Here is a 20575-nt window from a genome sequence, read left to right as displayed (position 1 = left end):
AAACGTGCGGCTAGGGCGGGGGCCTGGGGACGGGCCTGGATTCGAGATTTAGTTTCCTGAGGGGGTTGAACTTACCAAGGGGTCAAACGATTCAGGAGAGACATTTGTTAGCCCCCTGTCCCCACCCTGCGACAAGTGCGCCGGACACGTCTTAATATATACATCCGCTGACCAATGAACATGCCCTTATGAGCAGCGCTGCCGTGCGGTCAAAGTCGCTGCACCGTAGTGGATACCGACTTCTATATTCGGAATTTTTTCGCTCGAAAACTTACAGGCCTCAGGATGCTGCCATTTGATTAAGAGTTTATTTCGACGGACCTCGTTCGCCCGATAATCGCGCTTTCACTGAACGGAAATGGAACGCAATCGTAATAAATCATGCACGCGTTATATTAATATTAATAATACTGACTGAAGCAATCTTCAACTTCAACCTCAACTATCTTATGTATTAAAGTATAAAAGAGAAAACGGTATTAAAAGAGAAAACAACTTTACAATTAACTTCAAGCGCTCTACCACTGTTTAACTAACTAATGACGTCGGACAAACTAATTCTTTGCTCGTACTACTTATTATTTCATTTGCATTACTCTGAGCGAGAATCGTAAACTCATTTTTGGTCAACGCGACGATTGCATAGATACTTTCTTTTTTTTCGACGACCAATGTATAAGATAAGAAAAGGGAGGGTTTAGCGAAAACATTAGCGTGCGGGGAAACGGAAAAAGCAGCGTTTTCGCGTAATCGCGCAGGAAACGAGCAAAGTCTGGCAGGACAAATTTCGCAGGGACGAATTAGCGCATCCTGCCGCTGGGTCTCTCTCGGAACGCTCCCCCTCGCTGCTTCTGTTATCCCGAAGGAGATCCCCACTTGTCCGTAGACCTACGGGGGGTCCTTTTCCTCCAGGATTAAATGGAGCGCCTAGATGACCGATGCTCGTCCTCCTCCGGCAGCGGTGGAGTGTGCGGAGCCGTGATGCGAGGGTGGAGAACGGGGGCGGGGGAGGGGGGGATTGGGTGGAAAACAAGATAAAACAAGGATAAGGCTCGCTCTCAGATCCCCTCTTCCAACGACGTCCTAGGACCGCATCTTCCGATCCCGTCAGAAGGAGACCCTCGATAATCTGGAGGTGTCTAATCGTCCATATCGCTTGATTCAAACCGCCGCGTTTGTCCGCCGTCCAAGTTTGTCCCCTCGCGTGGCAGAAAGTTTTCAAATGTGCGTACCTTCGTGCGTATTTCAATCGTTGTTTATTCCACTGTGTACGTAAAAGGGAGATAAAACGAAACGACTCGGCGCAGCAAAACATTAACACTGCTAATTTGTCTCGTCAGTGCGTGACAAATTCTCCAGCTAAAAATTATCATCTTTGCGTTCTTTCGCCGAGTAGGTAATTCGAGAAACGAGTTTTAAACATATACGCCACCGAGGAAAACCGGAGCTCGTTAGTTACGGCTGACACACCTCTGTTGCGTGTTCGTCGCTCCGAATCCAGCGATTTGCAAAGTAGAAGGCGAAACATCTCACGTTTAATTAACGAATTCGTTGATCATTCGCGGAGCACTTCATTTGCGAACGTCGCGTCGCAAGAGGCAGCGTCTCTCTCTCTCTCTCTTTCTCTTTCTATCTCCACGTCGCAGGGTGACAATCGCATTTTGCGGATTTCGGGAGAGACGCGCGTAATGCCGTCGAATGCCCTCGCTGCTGCTGGGCTCGGTGTCATCCCGTAAGAGGATTAGATCCTCGACTTTGTTGTGGCTCTCGAAGACGTTCGTTAGCGAAATCATTATTACCACGTCGATCTTCCTCGGCTACCCGCGACGTCGATGCTGCGCTGTTGGTGGCGCCTGCACCGAGTTACGTTTGAGAGATTCGACTTGATTTTAGCTGCCAATTACTGGCGCTCGCTAACGGGCGAATTAGTCCAAAAAATTACGAGCATCTGGCTAAAATCAAAATATTTATTTGTCATTTGTGTGTAACATAACGCGGTTGCATCGTTTAATTATACTGTATAAAGATACAGCTGTAACTAGCTTATCAGCATTATTATATTAAGCACAGTATCTTCATTGTTAGTTGCTGCTAAATTCAATTAATTTAATAATACAGTTTACAAAGCACAAAGTCATTATTTACTCACTGGGGTTGAACAGTTCTTCTTTTCTCTCTCCCGGAAACTCCGAAGAATTCGAAACATATTTCGGGAAGGGTGAACGGTTCTCGTCGTCGAGTCACGACGGTTGGGGGGAACATCAATCTTTCATTCACGGGGTGACTCGGGAGTTATGAATGAAAGTCGGTTCAGCCCTTTTAATATAATAGCGAACCCGGTGTCTTTTCGCTTAACGCGCTTTCGATTTTGATCGAAGAGTTCGCCGGAGCGACTCGTGTGCGTCTTCTGACTTGGCTTCGAGATAATTCAAGATCAATATGTTTACACCTTTATCGCAAAATATTTTATTCTTTCATTTGATTTTAGGAATCAATTCGAATTAAACGGATATATAAATAATCTAGTTGTACGGAAATTCCGAAGGGAATTCAAATCCCTTGATGGCGATCCGTAGTATCTCGTTTCAATTTAACGTCCGAATGTTAGCGCCCCTATTTCGTTTCACGATTCTTCTCCGCCCGTCCGCTAACTGTTCGCACCAAATGACCTCGTCCTACCGATTCGCCTACTTATCTCAACGTATCCTGTAATCACAGTGTAATTGCTTCCCTTGATCGATGATCGTCAATCGGCCGGAGTGTGATTAGCACCATGATTAGATGAGCACTTTGTTCGACTCGTCAATGCCGAAGAAAAGACCTGCCTGGACATCTTAATTAAATGTATCTAATTGGATAAGATCTCTCTCTAGCTACTTATGTGATACATTATTTTGATTAGCATTAGCCAAAGTTAGTTTCTCTTTTTTCACTGTGTATAAAAGATGTACGAACTTGAAGTTTTAATTTACCTTAATTTAATTGTAACCAAACTTTGCAAAAAGAAAAAATAAAATGTGAAATATAATCTTGTGTCAACGCAGAGAGATATCTGTATTAAAATAACATTGATATTAATAAAACTTCATTGATATTAATTTTATTGACATTGATATTAATAAAACTTCTGCTTACGATATTTGATATTTTATAACGATGAAAATTGCACTTATCGTATTTATGTATTTATATTTTAGGGATGTGATTGCGGCGTTTGACGATCGTTTGCCAAAAGTTTTACATCGCAGTACCAAGGAGTTCTTCCAAGAGCGCCTGGCTGTTTAACCGGGTCTAAATAAAATCCGAAGGCATCTGACTCTTCGTCGGAACTCCCGAAACTTCTTCTCCGTCGACATCGCGCAAGTTTCTGCTCCGTTTCGACGCTCTTTATGGTTTGATTGCTCTTCGATGGCACTTTAGGGAAATACACTAGATCTCCTCTGCATCGCCCTTTAGTCTTATACAAACCGTCGGACTTTTGTGTATTATTTGCCATAAAATCATCTCTCTGCCGATTTGCTCAGGCTTTCGTAACGCTCGTACGAGAGCCGTTTCGTTACTTCTGCACAGTATTCTTATGATGAAAAGCCGAGTTTATGTGAACGGAATGTAATTGATGATCGTACCTACAGTTTTCACGTGAGAGACGACTGCCCGTTCCCGGTCGGCTGGAAAAGTGCGGCCAGCATTCTCGATAGGTAGGCACTCTGTTTGTAGTACGTCGGAAGAGATTTGCATTTGCGACCCTACGAATCTCTCATTAGCTTAAGCTTCCCGTATTTCCGATTAAACCCGATAGCAAACGATCCTATCGCACGGACATCCCCGCGCCGCGCCGGCGGCGGGTAATTAGGAATTCGACGGGAGGACCTTCGAATTCATTTGGCGTGCGGGTCCTTCCGTCCTATCCTTCGTTACCGTTGCGGGGAAATTAGCCGCTGCGTGAACGGAACGTTTCGTCGTTTTCAATCCGCCGTCTCCTCCCCCTCTCCCTCCGGTCGCGGCGACAGGGCAAACGATCAACATTTATTCCTCTCGTTTGCGAAATCTTCTCTCTCGCCGCGAGAAGAAAGTATATCGAACGACGACGCTCCGCGTTAATCTCCTTGACTCGTTAATGGGCAAATAGCTTCTTACAGCGTTCTCTTATTGGCTCCTATACGAGCCGGTAATTAGCGGTAACGCGGGGGTGGACGCGAATTCGCATTCAGCCGGGGTCACGATTCCTCCTCCTCCTCCTCCCGCGCGTTTCCCACCGCCCCGGAAAACTGTCTGAACATGACGTAACGCTCTGAGAGTAACGCTCGGATACGAGCTTTGGCTCCGGACCGGCGGCCGAAGCGCTTTTTGTGCTGTCCGGCCAGCAACAATGGCCGCTTCTTACACCACCCTGGTCACCGTATATTATTAATTACTGTATTAATCTCACCGGCCGTAAGCAATCTATTATACATGGGATAAGAGCCACCACCGACAGCGCCACCCAACCCGCCCGGAGCGCGCACCCTCTAACTTGACTTTCTAACTGCCGCCGCGCCGTCCCGCGTCCCCGGTCCTCTCTCTCGACGAGGGCTCGATGAGGCCAACGAAATCTGACCCCCGGGGGTGTTAATAGCGGCGTCGCGTCGAGCCGCGTCAGGTTTAAGTTTCTGTATTGTCGCGAAGATCGCGGTAATACTTTCTTGCGTTGATGCATTATGATATAAATCTTATACGTAAGAGTTGTTAAAATATTAAAAAGAGAAGAAGGTACTATCAATGAATTTCTAGAAAATATTTAATGCTTTTAAAAAATAATAGATATTTTTAAGCGTAACATTGATCTGCTTGAAACCCATCGAGCGTCAGGAAAGTCTCCTATTGTTTCAGGTCCGTGCGCAGCCTGCATGTTAGCGAAGATCGAACAGGAACGCCTAGAAAGCTTGAAATACGAAAGAGCGACAATCTACGTCAAATGTATCGACGAAAACGAAGAATCTAAGACGGACAACGATTACGAGGTAAGGCAAGAATACCTTAAATCAATTATTCAATAAATTGTGATACGAATGAAAGTTATTGACATAAATTGATCATACGATCAAGAAGACAATTAAAAAATGCGGCATACATTACCGGATAATCGTCACTTCGGCATCAATTTCATAACATACTACGTACAATTTTTTATGAGATAATTAATATGATTTATACCGCGATCCGTTATTACTATAACGTTTTTTTTTACGTACAATATAGTTAGAAATTGAAAATCTTATATTGTGTATATATGCATGAACGAGTTATATCGGCTCGTTCAGACGAAATTTTGTTAATGGGCCGACGCGACGTGCCGAGTCATCAAGTGTCCTGGAAGCGGCCGTCTTTCCAGATTAATTCTAACCGATAACGGCGAGTTGATGCCATCTCACGCATTTCACGATGTAATAAGTATTATTACGTCTCTGCTCAAAGTGACCTTAAGAGTTATCTGCTTCCTTTTACGTAGCTCGCTTTTGATTCAAGCTGATTTAGAAATAATTGTAGAGAACCGCGCTTATATACGTGACTAACTATAAACTACATTCTTTTTTTTGTATATTTAATATTTTTTTATATGCGTAAGTATCCGACGAATAAAGAAATAGAATGGACATTTTATATTCACGATTACTTTTTATATTACGAAAAAGTGCATTTTATATTGTGTGTCATTACATTTACACGTATTTTGTAACATTTATGTTGAAGAGGTACTAAAATAGGAAAAGCATCATTAAAGTTTTACAAACAAAGAGTTTTTATTTCTGCAAAAATTTTGTTACAGAGAAAATTATTTAGATAGGCGCGCCTTTTGATTTATCGGATTTTTCGAACATTTGTCACAGGTAGCGGTAAAAAGGCCGAAGATGGGGAAGGCACGTCCATCACGAAGTAGAAGAAAATTAAAAGGATCTCACGAACTCAAAGTGTCTTCTGAGATTACTTTGAAAGAACTCAAAGTAATGGTAAGTGTCTTGTTAATATATTTAGCTACAACACCAATTTCAATCTTTAACTACCCCATGAGATAAAATACAATCGAAAAAATATGTTTGTTTTTATCACGGCGATGTATCTCCAATTTCGGGTAAATTTCAGACTTCTTTCGTTCTATAGAAAAAATGCATCCGATATAGATCTAAAAGGCTCTAAAAAATCATTAAGAAAAAATTATTAGTGGCAGCGGTGACAATCGTTCGCGTGACAGAGCGAGATAGCTGCGAGAGAGAAATCGGAAAAAGTCCATCCGATATCTTGATCTGTTTGCACTCGCCACCTGCCGAAAGCGGGCTATCCCGGGATAATCAATCAATTTGCGGCGCAAGTATTTTACGGCGCTTATTGTTCGAACCGAAATGGGAAGAGACGCGTTTGCCCGAACCCGGCCGCTATCCTTCGGCCTGGCTATCTCCGGTCCAGTTGCCCGGTTCTCCGAGACTCCGTGGTGGACGAAAGAGTAGTAAAGCGTAGTTATGGCTGGTTAGCATATGCTCGGGCTCCGGCAGTGTGCTTAAACTATTAAGCGTATTTATATTGCGAGGCCGTAGCCATCTCCTCCTCCTCCTCTTCCCCGCCCTTCCTTCCTGACGGAGCCACTGGCAAAAACTCGAAAGAGCATAAACCTCGCGCTAATAACAGGTCTCCAACTTCTCCACTCCACTTCACTCCACTTCGCTCCACTCAACCTTCCATTTGACTCTTTCTCCCGGCTCGGTCTCTCTCTTCATCTCGCGTGTCTCTCTCTCCGTCTCACACACGCGCGTGCGATACTCCTCTCTATCTATTCACCACGAGCACGGAGGAGAGCTCGAATTTTTGTTCGTGCCTCTTTCACCCCGTGGAACACACGTCCCCTTTTAATACCCGCCCGCGAGAGCGGCTGTCGGCGTCAATGGAAATACGAGGCCCCGTCTCTTCTTCTCATTCACTGTCGCTCCCCTTTTTTATAGCTCTGTGTCTTTCGACTTGATTTCGTCTCTCGTTTGACGAAAGTCAATAATCCAAATAAATCATTTGATCGGGCTTCAGATACTTATAACTCGTGAGAGCTAAGTCTCCATCAGTAATGTTAGGAGAGAAAAAAAAATGATACACTTTGAAAGCGCGCAAATGACGTTTTTGTTTTATTGGAAAATCCCGCGGCGGCGTCACGATTCAAGGGTGTCACTGTTCGCGGATTGGTTCTCGCATTCGACAAAAATGCGGGCGAGTCACGCCGCGTGCTCGTTGCCTTTTTTTTTACCGTCGTGCAAAAAGCACCGCCAATAAAAATATTTGAGTTTCATGGTCGAATGCAGTTATGTCGCGGAGCTAGCGGGCAAGCGAATCGGGACAATAGCGGCTAGAGCCGCTGATCTTCGCCGGGCGCGCGGGCAAGCTTTACGTAATCGCGCCGGTGTAACGCCTATGAAGTGGCCTGCCTGTAAATATTACTTTCCAGCACATTCCGTGTCACCAGTTCCATTTTTTTTCTCTCCCCGCGCCGCTCGGTACCGCTCGATCGCCTTTCTTACTCTCATTGCGCCGCGGCACGGACGCAATGGCCATCGGGACGAAAAAACGTTCGTCCACGCGGATAGCTCGTTCACGGGAAAATTACGGCCGAGCAAAAAACGCGGCCGAACAGTCCGCGTCGCGGATTTTTCACGGATAGATTGGAAAGCAAATCGCAGAAGTCGTTGAAGAGGGAGAGAGAGAGAGAGAGAGAGGTCCTGGAAAGCTCGCGTTATCAATTGCAGCTGTCCGTGAGATTACATCCCGTGAGGTAATCCGTCGCGGCTTCCGGACGAGCGACACATACGCGGCAGGCACGACGCGGCTGTCAGGATTCGTAAATATCAGAAGTTTCCTCAACCTCCGGGGACAATTTGGCCTCCCGCCGCCGCTTCGCAACCTTGTTAAACCCACCTCTATTTATCGCGCCCGTTGGGCGCCTTCCTTTAACGAGGAAGCCTCCGCGAGGTTCCTTGACCCTGATCGCCTCTTCTTGTTTCCTCTCGTTCTCATCGTTCTCTCTTCAGTTGTACGAAGTCCGGCAAGACATTTACGACACGTGCAGGATACGTTCTGACGTAACGTACACTGTCGATCCAGCGACAAGTAACATCTGCGACGACTCTACGGCTCCGTTTACGTTACTTTCAGCGGGGAATAATTTGACGAAAAATGATTGTTGTACGCCCAAACGCGCGCAACGCGAGCGCAATCGTGCGTGATGCTCGTAATCGTCTTTTTGTACACGACGCCCGCCCCCTTAGTCGCTTTCCGGCGCCCTCGCGATGCCTCTTCTCTCGCGTTCCTCCTCCCGGGGCTTCTTGGCTCGGCTCTCGGCTTCAGTTCGACTCGACGATCGTAAAACAGAGAAACCGAGCTACACGTTCTCGCACCGACGCCGTGGACAAGCCAGCGGCGCAAGCTGTATCCCTCCACGCAACATTACGCGGGTTCCACAAATTAAGCAATTACCGAGGCTCACGCTCGTCTCGCGCACTCTTCCACTTCTAGAATCTCAAATACCCCCCCTCCCTCCTGCCCTTTCGTTTTTCCGCACGGCCGCAAACTTCGCTCTTATACGAGTACCTTCGCGTTCGTGTATTGAAATACATTTCAGATGTCTTCGGGCGTAGCTAATCCTGACGGGAAACAAAAGTGTGCATCGATTTCTCAACGGAAGTAATCACGTTTACCTTTCGAAAAAGACTAATTATCCTTGATCGATCGATATACATTTGAAGAAACCGATGAAATCGTTTTCTTTTGTTAAATTATAACTCGGTTTAATTGCACCGGTAAATAAGATGGGAAAATTCTGCTTTCTTTCAGACGATGCAGATTTGTGGAGCTGGACCGTACGACCAGCATATAATGTTAGGAGAACACGAACTCATCGACGATAATCTGAGCTTGGCGGCACTCGGAATATTTCCTGGAGCTTTACTTACGTTAAAGGTAAGTTTCGATTCAAGTTAGCTATATTTTTCTTTTACCTTTTTTTCTTTTATCTCTTATATCTTTTTCTATAACCAGATATTAATAGTAAATTAAACAAAGATTAAATCAGGAGAAATAAAAGATATGCGAAATGAAAGAAACTAATTTGCGTATTTTCGAAAATCTTACCGCTAGAAGTCTTTTTTGCAAAATTATTTGTATAATTATAAGAATTCAGGGACACACAGCGTGCGAATGTCCTTCTCGAGATCAATGAAGCGTATATACTCGTTAAGTTCACGTTGTTATAAATCTGCTTTCACACGCAGCGGCATGCATTGATGCGTGCAGATCTCCACGTTATGGAGAATAGAAGCACTCAGGATTCTACACTTTATCATTTAATGTTTTACGATTCATCCCGGCGCGACGCGGCGCGGCGCCTCGATGGCCCGCAACGACGTCTCGATTGTCGTTACAACGATACGTTTGTTCCGCCTGACTAGCCGGACAGTGACAAACAGATGCAATTTAGATTTAAGATCTAGCCACTGTTTCCCTTAAGTTCGAGACAATGGATAAGTAACCGGGACCGGCAATGGCCTCCCCCTAGATAACGACGCCAAGACCAGCGTTTTCGCGCGCCGGGATTAGCCGAAAATGCCTTATTTGAGATTAGAAGTGTTAACTGTGCCCTCCTAGCCTCGGGAGAGCGAAGTCGTTAGAAATTGCAGCTTACCCGAGGAGAAGCTCACACTCCTCGGCGAATCTACCGGTCGCTACTAATTCCGCCTGTAAGCGCAAATAAATTTTAAACTCGTTCCACATTCTTTGCCGATGAATCGCAAGAAAGTTTTACTCTTATAGTTTTACATAGTTATCGTTGTTAACTTGCAACTTTATCGCCAATCAGGCCCCGGGTATCCGACTTGATTTATACGCGAGAAACGTGCGACAATGATATCGCGTCTACACGTTTATCCATGCCACGTTGTTTTCGCACTCCTCGTGCGGAACGCTCTCGTCCAACCCTCGCGGGTTTTTGTCGAGAGCCAGCCGTCTCCGCGAAAACGGCGGCGTCGCGGAGGAAAAATTCTCGGTGCTCTCTCTCGTTCGGCGGAATATAATTCCAGGATTCCGATACATTCCTCTCGGTTCACAGTCGACTGACTTTATGAAAGCAACCGGCGAGCTAAGCTCAGCGTGCGCGCAGCATCAGCGACAGAGAGTCTCAAAAACCGTTAACCCAAGTCGCGCTATCCTACGTTCGGAAAGAACAAAGAGGGCAGGGGGGAAAAAGGGAGAAAAAGGAAGAGAGGGAGAGAGAGAGGAAGCGAAGGAGACGCGGCCTCCTCGCTGGACTGGACTGGTTCACCGGTTGCGGTTTGCACTAGCTGCGAATTCTAATTGCTGTCTTGCCTCCGGAGAATCCAGTTTAGTCAACCTGCCGACGTTTCCACCGATTGAAACGCTTCGATGGGTTTTGCGGTTTTCAGAAAAATTTCTTCTCGCGTCCCATCGCGCTGATTACCGCCGACGTGACAAAGTTACACGACAAATGGCTTATCATTCCGTTCTTTTTTTTCTTTTCGAACAATACATCAAGTCCCGATCGAATCGGTCGTAATAAAAATGTCCTGACTTTCGCTCCGCGTTTTGTTCTCACACGGATCTCTCGCGGTTCGTGTAATTGCTCCGGAATTCTATATGTATGTACGCTCGACGAAACGGCGGCGAGGAACTGTCGATTCTCCCGTGGTCGGGAATATAACGACGGTGATAAATCCCGAGGCACGTCTAGCTGCTTTTAACTATCGTTAACCATAACGTGACTGAAAAGTACATAACGGGCGGGTAATTATTTGCGGTTATGCGAATAACCGTGGGGCCCCGACTCCCGATGTGCAAGAAGCTCTCCCTCGAGAACGAGATTGTTTCGCGAAATCTTCCGTCGTAAAATCCGCTCGTTCGCCGGACGACGAACTTAATGCGACTCAAAAGCATAATGTATAATCGCATAAACCGGAGTTAGGCCGTTCCGATCGGCTGTTCCCGTAACTTAAACCATATCGCTTAGGAGAGACTGCAATCTTTCTTGGGCAATCGCTACGTTCTGTTTAGCCTGAAATTCTTGCGATTGTCGAAGTTACTTAATTTCGGGATACATGTATACGTACACGTAAAACTGTTCTCGAAGCCCCAGGAAAAGTTTTAATTTCTTATTTAGTCTAATTTCTAAAGAAACTGCAAGAACACAATGGATTCAGAGCGACGAGATGAGATTACAAAACTCTTCCGCTCCTGTTTAGACCTGCCTCGCGATATCAAACGATATGTCGGAATTGTCAGGATACTCTATCTGCGGCGGATAGACCGGAGATAAAGCGTTTCAGGCAAGGTTAGTCCTTGATTTTGCTACCGGTCCGGCACCGTGGCACGCACAATGATCAGGATGACTTGCGGCGTAGATCGGTGATCGAGTGTCTCGCGAAGATATCAGCTACCGCTCCGCTCCGTCATCGTCCGTGCAATAATTCAAGGTCGTCGAAGTACAAAGTTAATATATCTTGCCACGTATCTACATTATATCACTACCTTTTTTTTCGGTCGATCCGGTCGACCGAAGGAGATCAACGACATTACGTCGCGCGAGGTCGATCGTCTCTCTCTTTTCTTTCATGTCACTTTCGCTCTCCCTACCGTTCCCTTTCCACCATCCGGTTTGTTTGCGCGCTTTTATGAGCGCGTTACACGTCATGATTAATCGATCTTTCTTCGTCGCAAATGGATCTCTCTTCCAAGTAGTCGTTGTATTCGGTCTTAGTTTACGCGCGCCGTGAGTGTTGCAGCTTTCGAAGCTCAATTGTAAATTGCGTTCGAAATTCTTGACGCGGCTTGACAAGGCGGATCGCATTTTTGTCCGATCGCGCAATTCGCGCGTACCTCTGGTACCGACAAAAAGTGAACCGTAGTCGTCGCGAGAGCGACACGCGTTAGAGATAAAGATATTAACGGCATGCGTCGAGCTATAATTAACGCACGCCGCGACGAGATATTAATGAAGACACGTACATTCGCGTTTTCGCTCTGATGAAATAAAACGTCGTAATCGAGGACAAGGACGATAAAGAGGATAAAGAATAGCAACAGAGTTGCGCACAATGTCGGAGTTGGCTAGACTGTTTTTGATCCACCCTTAATTTTTCCCGATTTTTTTGCAATTCCTCGTCAGAGGCTGCTCTTCATGGCTGATCGACCGGGGTCTTTAGAGTCGGTCGGTCGAGTCTCCAACGGGCGGCACCCGCGTTTGATGTCGTGTGACGAATGTCCGCGTTGGACGCGCTCGCCTTCCTCCTCCCTCTCCTCTTCCTCCCGCCCTCCCGTCCCCGTTTCCCCTCCTCCCCCCCCGTTTTCTATGCTCCTCTTTCTTTCGTACACCCGTGTTTCGTTCTCGCGCTCTCCCTCCCGCCCTCGTCCATTCTGCGATCCTTCCATCTCGCGCGGTTCATCCCGCTTCTCTCGTACAAGAGAGAATCCCGTATGACGGACTCGGTCGAGTCTCTCCCTTCAGGAGCGCCAACAGAAAATTGGAAACATCCGATAGGGCCCCGCTACCGCGGCCCACGATAAAAAGGTACGTGCCGCCGCGCCGCGTCGGAACCGGCCCGCAAAATATGCCGATCCGTCGTGGGTCCACGCGGAACAGCCACGCGGTCGGGCCGCTATGCGCGCTTCGCAGACCTATAGATTTTCGCAATCTTGTATCTCCAGCCGGACGTTTCGCTTTAACTCACATTTCGTCGATTTTAGAAATTAATTACTTTCTCGATTAAATTCCCGCCCCCCTTAAATCCTCATTATACGGAGGATTAAAAATAAAAATACGATTCGTGGCAGTAACGAGCAAAGGTGAATTTCTGTGACGCGCGATTTGGAGCTGAAACGTAGCGAGTATGTACTTGCTAGTAAGTAATAATTAATCATAATCAGTGTAAATTTTACGACTGGTTTAACAATGTCGAATACAACGTTACCCTATTAAATGTCGCTCGTTCCATCGACTTACCCGCCGATTCCTCCTTTACGTTTGTCCTCCTGCTGGAAAATGGACACGTGTTTATCCTTACTTTTTCCTCTCTCCGCTCCTTTCTGTCCGCTGTATCCTACCGACAAACGAGAATCCCGTTTACACGAGAGGTTGAGAGCAAGACCGAGTCCCGAGTTCTCTCCAATGAACGACAGTAAATGTGCCCTCTCGTGCAGGTAATGGCGACAATTATCCGCGTCGGTGAACTCGGCATTAAAATCGAATCATAACAACCAGGCCTGACCGGCCGAAAAGTTACCTTTCTGATTCAGTGTGCTCTTCGGTCTTCAAGTTCCATAAATCCTTATTGAGTCTTCCTGTATAAACCGCAAAATGAACATACTCGTGTAATAGCACTAGATGCGTTCGGTGTCTTCGTCACTCTTTTATGATTATTCTTCTCCCCGTTACATTTTTGAGAAAAATAAGTATTTCGAAATACATCAAGGAATAAATAGAAAAAGTCGGATGATTAATAAGAAATCATACACGACGTACGTGACATACGTGGCACTGACGAAGTTCTCGCCACCGCAAGGCTTTAAGAAATTTATGCCGTTTTATATAAAATTAATGCAAATATGTTTCTATACGAAGAATGTTAAAGCAAAATAACTGAGAAACGAGCGTTGTGAAAAATTTTAATCGCGTGCTATTGACACTTGACCTTTCCGCGCGGCATGTACCGCGCTAATAACTAAGTGGCGGATCTAATGGGCTTTTAATTACTTGCCTTGGATTCGTAAAAATTCACAACTTTTGTTCTCTTTGCGTCGATTTATCGGAAGGTTGTGTCATTGCATTTACATCTATCGATTTGAAAAAAAATTTACGAGTCTTTTAAGGACACACACTATAGACGCGCGCGGCGACGTTGAGAAAAAAGAACTCGACGTTTGCGATCAGATCGGAATGGTCGTCCGCGGCCGGTTACAATGACATCGGCAAGGACATCGAGATATTACAACGTTACATTAGCGACGATTATCGTCGCGGCACCTCTTTTTTTTCATCACCTCACCGAAAGACCGGTAGCTAGAGGTCAGTAGCCGGCACACCGTAATTATCGTCCCTAATTATTATCGATGCCTCGGAAGATAAGATCGAAGAAAGGGCTGTGCGGAGAGTGAAAGAGTCCTTCGAAAGGACTCGGCTGGGGCTACGCTGCCCCCTTTTTCGCGTTGGCCAATAGGGTAACCGCGGCGTCTCGGTGGACCCTCTCAGAAATAAATCAATTAAGCCGATGCAGGCTCAAAAGGCATCGTCATCGTCATCGATTTCGCTCCTGAATGCGTTGAAAATAATCGAGGTAGACTGCGGAAATTCTCCGGACGACGCGTACGTATTTCGTCGGGCGAGAGAGCTTAACGGAGAACGGTCGGTCGTCTCGTTTGATCGTCGCGTTTGAGACATTAGCCACGATAATTATAGCGAATCGCCTTATTCGCGCGCGCGCTATTTCACGCCGCTTCGCTTCGATACTTGATTATTATTACTTGGAGACTTCGTGACGTTATCTGATAAAAACTCCCTGTAATCGCTCGTGAACTCAGCATCTAATTTACAATCGTTTACATATCGCGCGTATACAAGCTGTATACTTCGATAACGTTATGTTTTCCTCGCGTCGATCACCGATCCCGCTAACGGGCGCGAGACGCCGAGAGCGTGGACCGTTCGACGACAGGTGATGCATGCCGTGATACGCCGGCAAGAAAGTGTGGCTTAATAGACGTTGAAGAATGAAATGGCGCAAGAAGTTCAATATTGGCTTCTTCATTATCGGCCTTCCCCAGCGCTAGATACCGCGTAAAAGCCATTTATATATATAATACCACTAGTTATTACCGATACACCGTAGCGATCTTTCTGAATATAGGAGGTAAACGAAAACGATGTCGGAATTTTCGCGACACTGGCTTTTTGCCGCGGCCGTCGTCATCCTCGGCTCGAACCGCGAACGTAGAACGTGCGCCGTAAAACACGTGACACCAAGTGAAAACGGAGGCGGCCCTGCACATTCGAGGATCCGTCGAGCGGTAATCAATTCGTGCTTCCCCGGCGAGGAGGAGCGGGGGAAGAAACGAGGTGCAGCAGCGATCTCTGCTCGCGCGCGGACGCGTCTCCCTGGAACTTGGGCTCCTCCATGAATTTTTCGGGACGCTGCCCAATTCCCAGCTGCGTCCTATATGAGATTCGCCCCCGGGCATACGAGATTTTTTTTCTCTCCCGTCCCGTTCTCCCCCCAGGCCGCGATCGTCCTTTTTTCTCCTGTCCGCTCGGTTTCGGTCACTCGCGATTCTCGCCTCTCCTAGGCCACAGCCTAAGTTAATATTAATAGGGATATTTATGGCGCTGGGTCAACGGCGGTCGCGAACCGTAGCCACCGCCGGTGCGGTTAGAGAGAGCCGCTGATAAAAGGAAATCTGAAAATGCCGTGATTTATGAGCCCGATTCCTCCCCTCCCCCCTCCCCCACTCCGCCTTCGACGTCTCTGGTATCGTATATCGAGTTCCCTTAAACGCTGAATAAGTTATGATTGCAGCGGGAGGGCGGATGCTGCATTCTTATTTTGCATCGTGCTGCGAATGGGTAGGTACGTAGCGGAACTATGTGCTTCGAATGAAAGATATTCGATGAGGAGAACCTGCATGTTATCGAGGATATTTCCATATTTGATAGAACTGAGGTATAATAGCGAGAAACGATAATTATGTCAACTGGGTTACATCAAAAGTGGCTGAAGCGCGCTTGAAATAGGGAGCGACGGAGCGTCGATTTAAAACCCAAGGCCGATTTCCGTGTAGCGTGTGTCGTGTAATCCCTGTCCACTTCAACCTTTCGCCCTCTCGCAGCGGTAACAACTAAGCTTCTGTTTGTTGATACTGACGGCTCGCTACGGCCGGCCAACCCACCGCCACCGTCGCGTCGGCGGGTTTAGCTTTCGGCTTCTCGGTGGCCTCTCTGCTTCTCTTCGTCAGCCGTCCTTCTCGATCCCCGTCCCCTTTCTTCTTGCCTGTCTCTCGTCTCGTCTCATCTCGTCTCGTCTCGTCTTTTCTCGTCTCGTCTCATCTCGTTTCGTCCCCATCCCGTCCCCGTTCCCGTCCCGTTTCGTCTCGGCAGATGACGTGAGGAAGAGCTACTCTTTTCGCAGAGGGACATGTGGCGGCTCCTGAATGAGGGCCTCCTGCCGCCAGAAAGAGAGCACACTTTATTACGTCGGTCTCCAGGCATTTCGCCTCTCGACGTCCTATGAAATTCCGTGTACTTATCAGTGGTTCGATTAATCGAATTTCGATGGCGTAGACGCGACGCTTCGTAAGTGCTTCGGGCTCGGCAATCTTTTCAAGAGAGACATTTAACGTTTAAAATATCTCTCAAAAAATATCCCTTATTTGTAACTTTTTGCGTTTTAACTTTATTATGCTAAAAATGTCTTAAGACGAAGAAAATCGAATACTCGCCAATTATGGGATTATTGTCACTCGCGAGGCGCTAATCGAGGCAGCTCGAAGTGGCGGAGGGACAAGACCCGGTTACACACGGGCTTCCGTGGATGCCTTCTTTCATCCCGCGTTCGGAGTGCGTGGAGTTACGGGGAGATATTTATGGAAACGCGTACACGTGTTCCCACATACGCCTCGGTTCTATGTTTGGCCGCGGCGGCTAACCCTGAATTTCGTCGCTCCCTCCTTATGGCGCACGCACTTGGTATGCCAGCCTCTACAGGTTGCTCCTTCGAACAAGTGGTCTTGGGTGCGTGCCGATAATACCGGACACGTGGATCTCGTTAATCCCGGCCGCGGAATACTTCAAAACCCTTGCGATACGGGCCGGGAGGTCCTCCGCAGCACGACGACGACTTTTCGACGATATTTTAGAAGTTTGTCAAATTGTTGACATAGTCTGCTCTATATTAACATAAAATTACTTTATTGTTAAAAACAATTTTAAAAATCATTCTTTTTGATAATGATATGATTCTGTTTGCTATACTTAAATAACAATTAAGGAAACGAAAGTATACTATATCTACGCACACGTATTTGTTTGATAAAAAACTGTTGGAATATTAAAAGAAAATTTTTTAAATAGTAGATGTGTGTTAGAAAAAAATTGATTGTTTGAAGAAACAATTCTCTGATTATATTAAATTTTCTAGAACACTTGTGACGACGTATGGCGACGATAGATTAAGAAATATCGAAAACACGCAGGGAGCACAAGTTTAAATTTAATCTACAGCAGCATGATCGAATTAGCAGACAAACAAATCATACGCTAAGGCGTTTCGCTATCGTAGACAACGTGGAGAGTGGCCGGTCAATGCGGGGGCCTCCGACCGGACAATCCATTCTATCAGCGTGTGTGTCGCCTTTCGAGTCGCGGGAGTCGCTGCCTCGAGAGAAGGAAGATTTGTTCCCTAATGTAGTCACTGAGCCTCGGGGACGACTCGATGGGGTTTGCAAGTAGGCGTCTAGAAAGTGAGTAATGCTCACGACAAACGCAGCCCCCATGAGGTCTAGCGCGGCAAGGGAGGAAGAGAGGCTGACATAAGCGGGACAGAAAGAGAGAGTAAGAGAGAGAGAGATGCGAGCTCCGTAGGGGTTGGCCCGAGAGAAGATCCCTGCAGATAGGGTGCTAAGCGACACGCTAAGACCACCCTGGACTATCCGAGCGTTTCCTCGAGGGGTGATTCCGCCGTTCTACTCTGCCTCGCCGCCTTCATCCATCTCTCTTTCTCTTTCTCGCAGTCGCGGAACTAAATCGCGCTCGCGATCTCTAACGCTCTGCAATTTGCCAGTTCTCCTCCCCTTCTACGTTACTTTGAGCAGAGGATACCGTATCGCGGGGAATAGCGAGCCTGCCGCTGCCGTAGGATCGATGCGCAACCGAGAAATAACAAATATCGCAATATTTATTAGTCTTGAATTAAATATCTATGTTTTGTCTATAAACGAACTAATTATTTTCTGTTTGATTGATTTTACTTGCTTGTTCCATTACATATTTGAATTCACCTGTTAAAAAACCGATTGTTAATCAATTTCACTATGGAGAACAAAAATGATGTACGCTAATCCGCTGCGAATAATAGATCGAGATATGCCATAATTATTAACAAGTAAATTGTGGGAGAATTATCGAATCATTTCTTTTGCTTGCCAAAATATATTTTACGTTTAGTTTGAATGGTTTATTTTCTTAGAATGTTTGCCTGTGAATGAACTCGATGAAGGAATGTATATAATTTCGCATTTTTCGATCGCAATCTGAAATCACAATTCGTGACAAATACCTCGAAATACGGAGGACTTAAAAACGTTATATTTCGTTGCTGCACGACTTTTGTTTCTCAGCGCGCGCGTGTCTGACATTTACTCGGCAGAAGTCTTCGCGCAACGCGCGCGATCGGCGCGTCGCTCGATTTCAACGAGTCGGGAAGCGCAGCGACGACGAACACGACGGCAAAGAGCGTCGGTGCCCGGTGATGAAGGCAGTCTTTGTCCCTGGCGGAAGCATGGTCCGTTCTTTATGGACGACGTGGCCTAAAGTGCCGCGTCCGCGACGGTTCATTCGCCCGATCGGCAGCATATCTCCTCCAGTGTTCTCCAATTTAGACGGTAATCCGTATCACGTACCGTTGTTTCTATCAAGCTACAAATTGATCATGTTGGATTCTTATCTCCATCATCGCCGACACTCGCTTTTATATCTATACATGTAAGATCTATAAGATCTATACATATCCAATGGATAAAATTCGTAAAATTATTTACGTTATCATAAGCGTGCATAAAATAAATGAAATTGAAATAAAAGTCTTCACATTCAACGTTTCGAGATCGCGTAGCACTGCTGTATCAGGTCTAGTCGGGATTCAGGTCAAACGTCATCGTGTGTTGCGGGGAAGAGGTTGGAAAAAAATCCAGAAACGGGCGAGCGTTGGCCTAGCCCGTTATCCAATCGAGCGGAAAACTCATCAGTCACTTCTCACACAACACCTCCGCAGTGTCAGTGACCGTCTAAAAAGCGCGTCCCTCCCCGCCTAATCTCCACTTCCTTTTCTATCGTCTACACACAGTCCTCTTTTCTCCACGTCTTTTTTCCCTTTTATTCTTCACGTTTATATCGGCGTCACGTTCGCGCTATCACGCGATGATAGATATCCGGAATTACATTCGCGTTGTTTTACGGGGATCGTCGATATCTCGTGCAACGGTAAAAAAGATAAAAAATTTTTAAAAATAAATTTCTTATACGTTAGATTTAACATTCATTTGAGATATAATTTAGATTAAGGATGATATTGTCCGGGAGCGTGGAACACCTGAAAGACACCTTGCAGTTATGTTGAATGTTTTGTTTGTATTTTGTGACTGTCGGCAGGAGCGCTGCATCTTTTCCGTAAGCCAGTAAACGTAGAAAGAGACGGTATAAAGACATTCACTACGTAACGGATCCGGTCTACCGAAAAGCGTGACCCTTGAAAATAATTTGAATAATTACCAGCAAGTTTTTCATCGAGGATGCTAAACAGCTGTAATCTGCCGTCTTCCTCGGTCCTTTCTCGGAACGAAAGACAATGCGAAGTGCCCTTAATTTACTTAAAAGACCTTCAGAAAGCTGGTTTTTTTTTTGCCGCGCCCGTTGATAACGTTCAGCTTTAGGTTCCCTTCGTTTTCATAATTGTACTAAATATAAAGTAATTTTGATTTTACATTGCAGTCAAATTTCCATGTATATTTCATAAACAGATGAACGAAAACAAGTTTTATAACTCACGTGATTACACCATAATAAATAAAAAAAAACAGTTGTTTAGAGTTTGTTGCAGATATATTCGGATAATTTATAAGTATTAACGATATCTCTCGTCATATTGGGACAATTCTTAGCGGGACGTCCCGAGGTTCAAATATTAACAGACGCGTTGCTTGGAATCCCGTGAAGCACGTACGGTTTCTATTAAAGACAAGATACCCCCTTTTCGCAAAACACGCGAGTGCCAGTGGGGATGACTCGAGGCAAGCCCCCGGTAATAATTCCTCCGCCGAATTAGCGCCATAAGTTTGGGCGCCGCGACAGCCACGGAGACAATATTAATCTACTTTGAATTTATGCACTCCGCGGTTTTCCACCGACCTAGCTTGTATTAAGTCTCTTCCCGTAGCTTTTTCCCGTTTTTCCACGAAAACCTCCTATGACATGAAAGTTTTTTTTTTTCGAAAGCGAACGAGCTGAGATGTTGGTCGCAAAAGGTTTTCTTGATCTCCCTGTTGCTCGGTCGCAAATATACATCTGGACTTTGCAAATAAACGTATCTCGATCTTTGTACATATTTTAACACGAATCTCAGAGTTTTTATTTTTTTTCTGTCTTGATTGTAGAAGTTTAGAAATGTACATGTAACGCGTTTTCTCCGTACTGTCTACATTGAGAAAAAATTCGATTTTAATGAAAATGCGAGATGAATTAACTTTTCTCGGTTAAAAATTGAAGGAAGCTAGATGCGCTGAGAGAATTGCCGTTATG

The 20575-nt window shown here is 45.9% G+C and overlaps 1 protein-coding gene across 7 annotated transcripts in view; it reads left to right on the top strand.

Moving 5' to 3' along the window:
* The window catches only part of LOC139822680 (ubiquitin carboxyl-terminal hydrolase 48), a 52047-nt gene that overhangs the window by 22581 nt on the left and 8891 nt on the right, over window positions 1-20575 (top strand). For 4 of the 7 annotated variants that reach the window (XM_071794624.1, XM_071794625.1, XM_071794630.1 and 1 more), the window contains 3 exons: window positions 4870-5000; window positions 5868-5987; window positions 8845-8970. In XM_071794624.1, the coding sequence (XP_071650725.1) occupies window positions 4870-5000; window positions 5868-5987; window positions 8845-8970 (377 nt within the window). Of the gene's footprint in view, window positions 1-3197; window positions 3699-4853; window positions 5001-5867; window positions 5988-8844; window positions 8971-20575 lie in introns of those variants that run through there. The other 3 variants (XR_011734576.1, XM_071794628.1, XM_071794629.1) reach the window with 3 other exon arrangements.

Source organism: Temnothorax longispinosus, chromosome 12 (genome assembly GCF_030848805.1).
Source record: "Temnothorax longispinosus isolate EJ_2023e chromosome 12, Tlon_JGU_v1, whole genome shotgun sequence".
Classification (NCBI taxonomy): Eukaryota; Metazoa; Arthropoda; class Insecta; order Hymenoptera; family Formicidae; genus Temnothorax; species Temnothorax longispinosus.
This window is presented reverse-complemented; position numbering and strand designations above follow the sequence as displayed.